This window comes from Lissotriton vulgaris, chromosome 9, assembly GCF_964263255.1.
Source record: "Lissotriton vulgaris chromosome 9, aLisVul1.2, whole genome shotgun sequence".
Lineage (NCBI taxonomy): Eukaryota > Metazoa > Chordata > Amphibia > Caudata > Salamandridae > Lissotriton > Lissotriton vulgaris.
Window position 1 is genome coordinate 188,059,318 of NC_141697.1, and position 12,402 is coordinate 188,071,719.

The following is a 12,402-nucleotide window of genomic DNA, read 5'->3' on the forward strand; positions in this document are numbered from 1 at the left end:
TATGAAGAATGCTTGGTAAAGAGAATCTGGATGTAGATCTGTTAAAGTCGCCCAGAACTATAAAAGTTAAATTTGAAAAGCAGAATCCTTACCCTTGGGTTGCTGCAAAAGGTTTTTGCACTTGTTTTGCTCCGCAAACTGTTGTTTAGTGCCTATTTTTGAGAGTTGTGGATTTAGTTCTAGTAATACTTTTTTAATTTCTAGATTCTATTTCAACGCAATGTTATGTTCTAAGGACCTCCTATTCTCCAGGTTACAAAATATTTTATTTTTTAGGAGGTTTGCCTGCTTTGCTTTATACCGTTGCGTAGTCACTGCAGTACAGAAGCAACTTCCTGCAAGTGAATAATTCGTTAGCCCATAAATTAGTGTTCACTGTCTCCGAGTTAGAGCCATTATTTGTTGCTTTGACTAGTGCTTTGTGGAATATTTTAGTGTCTAGTTTTGAGACTAGTTTAGATTCAGTGAGGTAGTGCATGAAAGTGATCGAGTGATTCCTTCCTAGCATCTCTAAGACTGCATCTTTCTTCTTCCAGCTTGTCTTCCAGGTGACGGATATCATCGTAGACCAATAAGTCAAGTACTTCGATAATAAAAGAATGTTATGTTATAAAATTTACAAAGCACATAGCTGCCCAAGCAATGGGGGTTCCAAATGCTAGTTCATTGCAATGTACATACTGGTTTGTTAAGCTTAAAAACGTATTTTAAGCCTCAAGATAAAAGAAAACTTAAATTGTACACATTTTCACCTGGAACTCCACTGGAAGAGGAATGTTCTGCTTTACGTTATTCTCAAATTTACATTGTTACAACGTGAAATACCAAACGGTTATTCACACAGGTGAGATTTGACTTCCTAATAGACAGACAGCTGTACAGAAGACAAGGGAATGAAAAAATTCGTTCATGACTGTAGAACTGAATTCCAATCTATCTAGTGTGTGTTGCAATCACAGTCCACACGAGTACTTTATACCATGTAGAGAGACCACTACTTTCCATGGAACCGGGATGAAAGTGCAAAGCATACAAAGAATGTAAAACAAGGAAAAGCGCCAGAAGGAATTCAGTTAAAGTATATTTCTTCCATATACTTGAAATTAATCACAATTTATGTATTTGATACAAGGTTGCATAAAAGGAGAAAGATGGGCGTGCTTGTGATGGATAGGTGTAGGTGAAAGTCACTGGTTGAAGAATACAGTATTTAGATGATTACAAAAACAAACTGGTAAGAAAGACCAGTGTAGAGAGACCAGTCCTTGCGAAACGTTTTCAACATTTTATACAATAGTTATGCAAAACCCGAATGAATCGGGAGAATCTTAAATGAAGAACGGGTTTTGTGCGCCTCGTGGTATTTGTCCTGCTGAGTTGAAGAGCAAGGTCTACCTCTTGGTACACGAATATCCGTGGATTGGAGTTGCTGTGCACTACGCCCAGGACCGAGGTTGTGTAAGATAGAGTGAAAGGTTCCCTCGCACAATGGCGAAATCAGAGGTCCTCTACTCGTATACGGGCGTTTTCAGGCCCAACAGGCGCACTGCTGCCAGCCCCGTTATAAAGGCTGGCTTACACATCGCCTATAGACATTTTCTGGGAACTACACAAAGCAAACGGATGGTCAACTGGAGCTAAGACATCTGAAGCGCAGCTTCTGATTACTTATTGTATAGATTTTCTCATCGCGTTGGAGCCCTATGGAGCCCCGCGGATAGAGAATTAAGGATATTATTATAAATCCTACCTCTGGAACTGATGAGGTTTTTATTGTGCTTAAAAACAAGGGAGATTATTATTCTGTGAGTCTTCAAGAAGGTGGTCGTTATCAAGTAAGTACCACCGAAACGCATCAACGCCCTTTTTTCTATTTATGCAGTTGTATCCAAGGAACATGTTCATGCCCAATAGATGATTTTATTGATGGACATATGAACAGACAAATGAAATTAATTCCATGTGGAACAATCCAAATGTTATGTGACCAATAGATTGCACTCTTTCTTTGTCTCTCACAAATTACATATGTATGGTATTGTGGTTCTTAATGCATTGTCGGATTTTGATCAGGTTATGATCTTTTTAGAACAGTAAAATTGTTTTTAATATATATATATTTTGCATATACCTTTGGTAGTCATCAATTTGTCTATTATAATTGCCTAATAGGGTCCGTTTTCTAACTGTGTGTGTGTGTGTGTGTGTGTGTGTGAGGATTGTGTGCATCGGCCCCATTGAATCTTGTTATACGAATCATATGAGAGTTGAGAACCTTTTGGTTGTCCCAAGAGAACTCTGAATCTTCATTTACCTGTGGTACCCCTACTCTTGAGTAGTGGGGCCGCTCCCTGTTTCTACAACTACCTCTTACCAAGCTTGGTCTTGAACTCAGCAGGATTAATACCGCGAGGCACACAAAGCCCGTTCTTCATTTAAGATTCTCCCGATTCATTCGGGTTTTGCATAACTATGGATGCCCAACTCAATGGTATATCATACCTTTCAGGACTTCACAAGACTGGTCCGCTCAAGTGGAATTCACTTTTAATAGGGGAAATTACCAGCCCGGCTTGTATCCATTCTTCCTTGACATACCTGTGATACCTGCAAGGCACCAGGAATAGGTTGCCCCATCCAGTCCTAAAGAAGACTCGCAGCAGAGGTCCAAATTACCCTCTATGCACCAGTCGAATCGAAACGTCGACGCTCTCCACCCACACGAGGCCTGTACCACATTCCTCCCCCATTTTCTGAAATTGCATTGACAGAGTTAAAATTGTATAAAATGTTGTAAAATATGTTTCGCAAGAACAGGTCTCTCTACACTGGTCTTTCTTACCAGTTTATTTTTGTAATTATCTTAATACTGTATTCTTCAACCAGTGACTTTCACCTACACCTATCCATCACGAGCACGCCCATCCTCACTTCTTTCTCCTTTTATGAAACCTTGTATCAAATACATAAATTGTGATTAAATTCAAATATATGGAAGAAATATACTTTAACTGAATTCCTTCTGGCGCTTTTCCTTGTTTTACATTTATTGTATGCTTTGAACTTTGATCCCGGTTCCATGGAACGTAGTGGTCTCTCTACATGGTATTAAGTACTAGTGTTGACTGATTGCAACACACACTAGATAGACTGGAACTCAGTTCTCCTTTAAGCAGTCACAGACCAATTTTTTCATTCCTGTATTGTACCCAGGTCTGGTGACGATTATTGGGTTACTCCATTATTTTGTAATGGTACAGAAGAGTAGAGCCGAGCAAGCAGCTCCAAAATCATGACCACATGCAATCAGGTTTGCATTAACATGCTCGCGTATATCCATTGTTCTAAGCGTCACTTAATAAATTGAATACTAACTAGGCTTTCGCTCATTTTTTCAACATTAAAATAAGTGCTCAAATGACCAGATGTTTTGTGCATATATTTCTGATTAAAGATATATTTTTCAGTGTCCACCACATTTATGCTTCATGCGACATATGCAGTGATCCGAAGAGAAATGCACAGCAACATGCAAACCGATCTCTGCATATTTTTACATGTACAACAATCACTCACAATTCCACCAGAGTTACAAATGAAAAACTTCAAATTGGGAAGCAATAGTCCAAAGAGGTTGGTTAGATATATATGGGGCTTGGAGAAAAAAAAAGTACCCTACGAGTACAAAATGGAAAAACATGCATGTTAGCAGTTTGTTATTAAAGTGATATTCACAGGCTGTAAAATTAAAAGACAGTGCTGTCACAGATAAGGGGGTTTATAAGGTGTTAAGGAATGTCAAAGGATTGTGATGCAGGTTTCTATTACGAAGCTTTGTAAAATATCCTAGCATACCATTTCTAGTTTGCAGCAGGAAGTAATGCAGGAGATGCAGGCGGAAATGAACACAAAGACGCATGGGAGCTTACAGGTGTACGTTACCTTAGCAGTTCCACTTCCTGCTGAAGCTCACTGCTTTTGCTATCTTGGTCATGTGCTGCCATATTCTGCTCTTTCGTGAGAAAGTCGGAATGGGTCTTCTCCACTGTGGTTACTTCGTACTTCTTACTCAGTTCCGAAAACTTTCTTTTATCTTCTTTGTTGGCCTCAGCCTGGACATACTTCTTCTGAAGATCCAAGAGTGCTGCAGTATTCCTTTCCAGCTTTTTAAACTGCTTCTGCATAGAAATGTTCTCATTTTGCAGCTCTGCTTTTTCTAGTGCAAGACATTCACAACTGGCTTCCAGTTCACGGGTTTTCACCAAGAGCTGGGAATTGTCCAACCTGCAAGACACATTCACTTTTTTACTCTCTTCAAACTGTGACTGTAGGTTCTCAAACTTTGGCACATATTCTTCCAGATATTTATTTCGTTCCACTAACCTGTGTATCTCAGAGTCTCTCTCACCACCTTCTGTCTGCACCTCTTTGTGGAACGACAGCCTTACAGAATGCTGCAAGGACTTCTCTTCCAGCACCTTTATCCTTTCCTGAAGCCAAGGCACATAGCTCTTCAGGTCAGTGTTCTCTCTCTTGACCTCTTCATACATTCTGTCCAGCTTAAGTGAGGCCCCAGTGATTTCCTCAAAACTTTGTATTTCTGCCTGCATCCATGACACTTCTGCATAGAGTTGCTCATTGTTTTCTATGGCTTTTGCGTGTCGTGCTTCCAACAGTCTGAGGTTTTCTTGAAGGACTTGGTTTTCTTTCCTAGTGTCATCACATAATACTTCAAGCATGGGATCAGTCTGCAGACTTTCATCCTGTTTATTTAAAGTTGAATTAAGCCTTGAAATCTCAGCACTAAGAGCCTGTTTCTGCTCGACAAGGTTTTCATAGTCTTTAAATTCCTTCAGCTTTGCTTGAAGTTGCAATAGCTGACCCTTGAGGTCACTGTTCTCAGTACTGGTTTCTTCATATGCCTTTTTAAGCACTGCATGTGCCTTGATTGTGTCTTCCAGGACCTTAATTTTATTTTGAAGATTCACAACTGAACCAGACTCTTCCAAGCATTTGTGACCATCTTGTGGGTTTGTGTGATCATTGCAACAGTCAGTCATTTGTCGCACCCGCTCTTGCTCCTCAGGTGCATTTGTGTGTTGCGACCCTTTTGGTAGCCATTCAGGGACTGGGCTGCTCAGGCAGGAAAACCTTGCAAGCTCTTGCTCCAAGTCCTGTATTCGCTGCTCTAGCCTAGCTTTCTCTGCCAATAGTGTCACGTTTTCCTTCACAGCCTGCTCGTGAACTTTCTCTAAATGTCGGAGGGTGTCCATGTCCTGCTCCAGCTGTCGCTTGCTATCCTGAAGCTGGGCAATTGTGTTCTTCAGTTCAACGTTCTCCTTAGATGCAGCCTTGCAGGAGCCTTCTTGCTTTGACAGGGAAAGTATATCATGCTCCAGTTCACTGATGGTTTTCTGCAGCGTTGAGATCTCCAGACTCATCATCTCCTTTTTCTGCTGAGCTCTTTCGCAGGTTTCCTTGTATGACCTCTCAGATGCTTGCAGTCTGGTATTTAGCTCCTGTTTCTCAAGCTCATAGGCTTTCCCCAGTCGCTCTAACTGCTGACTAACTATTCGAACATTTTCTTCTGCTTGAAACAGAAGTTCATCTCTTTCCTTCAACTCTTCTTGGAGATCATTCTGCAACTGGAGAATTTTATTGGACAAATGACTTTCTTCTTTTTTAGCGGCACTCTGCAGCTCTTCCAACTCTTTCTGCACCTGCTCCTTTTCGGCAATAACATTTCTCAATTGTTCCTTGAGCTGTTTTGCAAGCAGTTCCTTCTCCTGTGAAACCGCAGTACAGGCAATGTCCTTTTCCATTTCAAGTTTCTCCCTCAGTCTGTCTCGGGCATCCACACTTTCCTGGATAAGCTCATCTTTTTCAAAATCCCACTGGGATTTCTCTTCACCGTGTTGCTCCATGAGGTCTCGCAGCTCTTCTTTATGGCGAACTTTAAGGTCCCTTAGTGCTTCTTCATGCATACTTCTGGCAGTCTGGCAGTCCGCTGCAAACTGGGCAGTGGCTTCAGATGTTCTTCTTTCATACTCAGTTTCCATTATTTTCCTAAATGTGGTCAACATACAACATTACTAAACTCTTCATTAACAGATAAAAAACAATTACATTTCTATTTTACTCTATTTTTTCAAGAAAAGGCTATGAGATCTATTGGCTAGAAACCACACTTGGAAATCAAGAGATCTGGGTATGAAATCCCCCTTACCTATTATACCAAACCATATAATCAAGGGCAATCACTTAATCTCCCTGTGCTTCTGTTCTCTTATCTGCCAAACATTAGCAGCTCTTAGTGGATATTCATATTAAAGCTACAAGAAAATTCACTCATTCATCCTTCACTTGTTCAGACTGGTAATTGATAATTCAAATAGTCTCCATTGCACGGGCGACCACAAATCAGGGCAACCGCATGATTAAGAAAGATTACTACTAGGGTTCTCATGGAAGCATGAAGTCTATTCTTTTAGCCAGCCAAAAGTGCCAATTCAAAATGTCACTAGCTTAGGAACGTGGCAAAATAAACATGAAAACAACATTGGCCTATCACTGGCAGATCGACATACATTAGTGCATTCATGGCATTGATCAGTTTTCTGCACATATGGTGAAATTGCATAGGGGCAGCAAGTTGGGGGTTATTGATTTATAAAGAAAGTTGTCAATGTCTAGAAACAAAAAAAAAAAAACATGTTCCAAATGACATGTTTAACCACTGCCTTTTAATTCACTTGTTTTAATTTGAATGTTCAAAATGCTAGCACAATCTCTGCTGAAGCCTTTCCATCAAGGTTTCACCCAATCAATTTACCATCTGCAGTCCGACTTTATATGACGGGAGCTCCATGGCAATTGTGCCCATAGAACAGCAATGGGCCCAGAGTTCTCCATCAATTATATTCTTCAAACCAACAATACCTCTTATTATGCGCAAATAAAAACACGCATTTAAAAACCGAGGGCAAAAAAAAGTGCCTGGACAGGGTATGGAAACTGGTTCAATGAAAAATAGGGAAAAAACTGAAAGATATACTTTAACCATTAGAACCAGTAAACATGTCAAGCCCAAGGTTTTGAAAGCAATTCATAGAACTGAAATAAAATAGTACAATCCTCTTGCCTCCCAAAATGTATATTTTCAGAAGCACCATTTATTTTTGCTACACACTGGTGGGGGTCTTAATTTTTTCTGCAGTGAGCCATGTGGGTTTTATAACAGTTCATCATTCCTTTAAATGCTTTTCGATTGGTTATTATTTAAACGACAGTGAAGCACTGGTATGCAGAAAGGCTAGAATGAGAGAGCCATCCACCGACATACAATATAACAGATAATCCAGTTTATAGGTGGCCCGCGCTATGAAAGCCAGAGGTTCCTAATGTGGAACAGGTGGTCGTGCATCTCCTGCGTGGATCTCTTTTTCTACTGTGGACCACAGTTGTGTACCGTGGTTCTATCTCGCTTTACCTCATTTTGTTATACTTTATGAACGGTCAACCAGAGTTTGCCCAGCATGATGCTCTTACATGGACAGAGATCCTCCCACATCATAGTTCAAGCATGGCTAGCTTATTGTGCAGTCACAAATTACTACTAACAATCTTCCTGCATGCTTTACATGCTGCTGACTATAGTAGAGCAGATCGTTCTAGAGATCCATAAATCACTTAATTATTCATCTGTAATAATACAATATTTTAACTCTGATCTTTTTTTAGCAATGGATGATTGTTATAGTAAAAGAGCATCAACACATCATGAAGTCTTGCAAAGGTATTCCCTTCACAGGGACAATACAGACTACCAGTTACTAGCATTCAGCTCTGGAAAAAAAATTATTTGCCTAGCAAAGTTTGTTTCAACCCTTCACTGTGACAAATGAAACTGTGCAACACAATTGATCCTTTCAACTACCACCTGTGTGAGCTGGTGTGTGTTATACTCTATATGATATAACACAAAGAACTGCATATAAACAGCTTAGTATTGAATATAATGTTTCCACGATCCTAAAATATTTAAAAGAGAACGTCCAACTTTCAGTTTCGTTATTTAGAAGTTCAGAAAACACTGAATTTAAAAGACGCAAACCCATAAACAAACATTACAATGCAAACTAAAAACCCTTTCATCAGCAAGGAGCATCAGACAAAATGTGGTTGTCTCTTCCCTTACCCTCACTTTCTCGCCTCCCCGACCCCCCACTACTTTCTCTCTCCTTTCTCTCCTCCCCTAATTTATTGCGGATTGTTTGATATAATGTTTACTTGTTGATCTTTTTCTGGTATATTGTCGAACCGCATTGTTGCACTTTCTTTCGTCTCTCCTGTCGTCTCCTCCGGTATCCTCCCTCTATTTATGTCTCTCCTTCCCTCCTCTCTCTATGTATTGAGACTGAACTATTTTGTCTGATGCCCGATGGAGTTACTTGGTTTAGCTATAGGGGAGATGGGCCGTGGATTCCCTCCTTAGTCGTCACCTACCCAGTCGGTCTTTAGACAGACTTCTTTTCGTCTCTCCTTATTGTCTCTTCTCTTATCCTCCCTTTCTCACCTCCCCTGCCCCCTCCACTACTTTTCTCTCTCCTTTTTCTCCTCTCCTAATTGTATTGCCTAATTATTTGGAAGTATTGTGTAATTGTTGAACTTTCTCAGTTACATTGTTGATCCTCATGTAAAGCGCTCTGATACCTTCGGGTCTAGCCAGCGCTATGTAAAACTCTTTAAATAAATAAATAAAAATTATTGTATAGGGCAACACAATATACAAAATGCCAAAAAGACCGACCGACCCTCTGAGAACAATTTATTGACAGAGTGCCTACGCATGTGGTCGCAGTGGTAGCATCCTACATGTATAAGTAGATAAAGTAACTGAGACAAGGGAGCACATGGAGGCCCTCACACTCATTAGTATTATTGCTGAACTGAGGCGGTTATGAAAAGGATTTACTAAAACACTTTTGTAGAGAGAGCGCGCCAATCTTGCCTCAACTAGCCTGGTTTCCTGGCTCCCCAAATCACATCTGCCAAAGGTGTCATCTATTAAACACACACACTTTTTTTACTATGTCCATATCTACCACAATCAAACATAGCACCCCTATTTAAAGGAGGAAGTGCAGCTGCAGGTGTCAGAGGTGAGTAGTGAGCGGAAAGAGGATGCACAAAGCATGAGATTTACTAGCTATGATCAGTTCAAGAGACAGTTTCAGGAAGGAAGAAGCACTGTAGCTCCACGTCAACGCCTGCTACGATGTGTGAGCCTCAGGCAGCATAGTTTTGGGAACATTAATTCTTAGCATATAAATAGGAAAGACTGGAAAAACAAGAAATTCACCAACAAAGTAACCTTGAAAGATGCAAGAGTCACAATTGTGGTTCCCTCTTGACTGAATGAGGTATTGCTCCTCTTTCTTTGAGCGTGCAGACCTTGGACAGAGCTCAAACTGTGAGAAAGGTGAAATCTGGGTAATGAAGAAGCCACAAGGAGACTGGTAAACCAGACCTGGCTGTTTGAACCTGTGGGCAACAGTGGGCTGTGGCACAAGTCAGCCTCTGGAGACAGATGAAGTGAGAAGAAATGTGGCATTAGTAGTGCCTGGGGTGCAACGGCAGACCCAATGGCATGGTAAAGTACATTAAAGGGCAAGGCCCCGGAGATGGAGGGTAGCGATAGCAGGGACGTCCCCAAAACAGAACAGCTATTGAATTGGAATCCAGATCACATATCTACCTTGAATTGCTGCACTCTGATGAAAGGAAGAACCACTCACTTGGGCTCAAAATACCTTTGTGCATATGCCAGGGAAGATTCATGTGAAGAACAAGACAATCACTCCAGAGGAAGTGGACACAGTCCCAGCAGGAGACGTGGAGCACCAAATACTTGAGACCGGGAAGGAAAATAAATGGGACAATGGATAACCTTTAAAAAGAAGAGTTCAAAAACTAGGCTCTGACTGCACCAATTGAGACCCACACATGATATTGTGTGTTCTGACTTTAGGATTCTGGGTTTGAAAAAGTGATGAAGTTTTGCTGTTAAGGGGGAACTGTTATTTTCTGCCAGAAAACAATCACTGAGTATACAAATTTGGTGATGAAGTGGATATGCAAGTAATTCTCGTTACTTCCACCCTACACTTAGTTGGTCCTCTAGCCATGCTCCTGCTATGAACGGAGTACTATGTAGATCCTCCTTAAGTGGATATTGCACCAAGCATTGGTCCTGCTCTGTAACACCCCAAATGAGCAACAAAAGGCACTGATGCATAACCGCATGATTTGGTTTGATTATGGCCAAACGGTTGCTTGCTCAGTTCCTTTTACAAATGTTTGTACAGTGAACAAACGTTTCTTGCTCTGGCATACCTTCAGCATATTTACAGTATCTAAGGACCCTGAACATAAATTAAAAATTTAATATTTATTTGCATTCAGTTTGACCTCTGCGGACGGCGCAAAGTCAGTACTTCCATTAGCAGTTCCTGCTCATCCTTACCTTTCCTCTTGGAGTTCGGTTTGATGCCTCTCCACGAGCTCCCGCTGCAGTTCGCTCTTCTCAGCCGCATGCTGCTCTTTCAAACTGGCTAACTGTTCGTGGAAGTTAACCTCCAGGTCCTTGCTATCATCTTCAAACTTTCTCAACAACATGTTTATCTTTTCCTGCAAGTCTTTCTGTATCTGAATACCACTCTCAACCAGGTCCTCTCTTTCTTTGTTGAAACATTCTTTGGCATGCTCCTGCTGGAGAGCGAGAGCTTCCTCTTGTTCATGTCTGAGCCGCTCCTGTAGCTGGGACTTCTCTTCTTCAAACAGTAGTTGCAAGGCCTTCTTTTCATCATGATAGCTGATTTCCATCCTCCTTTGCTCTTCACCAAGCCTTATGATCTCGCCTTCAAGGTACTGTATTTGCATATTAAGGGCACTTATTTGCTCTTCCATCTTACAGATCTCCTCTCTGAACATCTGCTGTGCATCTTCTTGCTCTTTTTCACAGACGCTCTTTGTCTCCTCAAGTTGTTTCTGATAATGGTTTATCTAAACAAAGGAAAGGGTGACGTCGCAAGAAAAATTAAAGAACAAAAAGAAGAGGATATCAAGACTGTAAACTGTATTCTAGAACTTCATTCATCCTTGAGCAAAAAGGTCTACTCTGTGGAGACCACAGACCGACACAGACACAGACACACACTCTTTTCCCAGTAAGGAGCCTCACTCACCAGCCTTTTCTCTATTTTTAATTGACAAAAAATCATCTTTCTCTCGTCAATAAATAGTCTTAGTCTCTCACAGGGCCTTTCAACGCTCAATGTTCCACTAACATGTGCCAAACAAGAAAATAGATCCCGATAGTTTAGTCCCAATCCTGTTTCCAATAGAAAGAAAATTACAACTGCATATTTATGTTCACTTAATGCAAGCAGGCTTACACTACATGTGTGCAGAAATAATTATGTTTCAGAATCTTCAACAGTGAGATTTTGACTCCTACAATTCTTCTAAAATTCAGAAATATGCTCTAGAAATAATCCTGCAGTAGTGAATGTCTGACATCTCTCCTACAAATATTTATGAATGGGGAACTCTGGTAGGCTCTGTCTACTGACATTAATTAAGCAAACAAAAGGAGATTCATTCCCTTTTTTGAAATGACTGGGAAAACTAGATGTTTTCAAGATAATTCTGCCGAGATCACAGATTCCATCCAAACAGACTCTTATAACAACACATGAAATTACATTTGTTTAATGAAGTACACAAATACACCAATCAATCAATATGCACAAATGCTGTGAAAATTATGTGCTCTGTTTTATATGAAATAGACTACACTTGTACAGTGTGCCTCAGAGTAAAGATATTTGTAGTCTAAAGCGCTTAGGAGTTTCTATAGATTTGGATAATTTACACACTAGCATAAAAATACAAAGCATCATTGTGCTAAAGGGTTTATGTGCATTGAATTTATAATCAACTAATTTACATGCAGAGAAGAACATTGCAAACATAGCGCAGCGCTCTACAAAGTTTAAAACATTGACATTTGTTCAATTAGCACATTCAACAAATAGATTTCATTTTTCATCTGTTATGCTTTCCCTTTATTTCGCTTGTGTGTAAAGCACTCAAGGGCGCAGTTCATACTTTGTAAAATATATATTCAAAGTATATACTAATGAAACAAGGACATTACTGTACAAAGATACTCCAAAGTCACTTGACTGTGGCCATGGTCACAGAGGTCAAAATAAATGACTGGAATTCCTGCTTCATGAAGCTTCTGCATCAGTGATCATAACCCTTTATTACCATAGTGAACAGATATGATAAGATGGACGAACATGTTGGCCATTATGCCTACATACGTATTACCAA

General features: G+C 40.3%; 1 protein-coding gene across 7 annotated transcripts in view; it reads right to left on the reverse strand.

Annotated features, from left to right (window-relative positions):
* The window catches only part of NIN (ninein), a 321,323-nt gene that overhangs the window by 99,923 nt on the left and 208,998 nt on the right, over positions 1 to 12,402 (reverse strand). For 3 of the 7 annotated variants that reach the window (XR_015299899.1, XM_086937307.1, XM_086937309.1), the window contains exons 16-18: positions 10,526 to 11,064; positions 4,384 to 6,066; positions 3,943 to 4,284 (exon numbers count right to left, since the gene is read on the reverse strand). Coding sequence is in view for 5 of the 7 variants with exons in the window: in XM_086937307.1 (XP_086793433.1) it covers positions 3,943 to 4,284; positions 4,384 to 6,066; positions 10,526 to 11,064 (2,564 nt within the window). In the remaining 2 variants the exon portion in view is untranslated. Of the gene's footprint in view, positions 1 to 3,942; positions 6,067 to 10,525; positions 11,065 to 12,402 lie in introns of all 7 variants that reach the window. The other 4 variants (XR_015299898.1, XM_086937306.1, XM_086937308.1 and 1 more) reach the window with 2 other exon arrangements.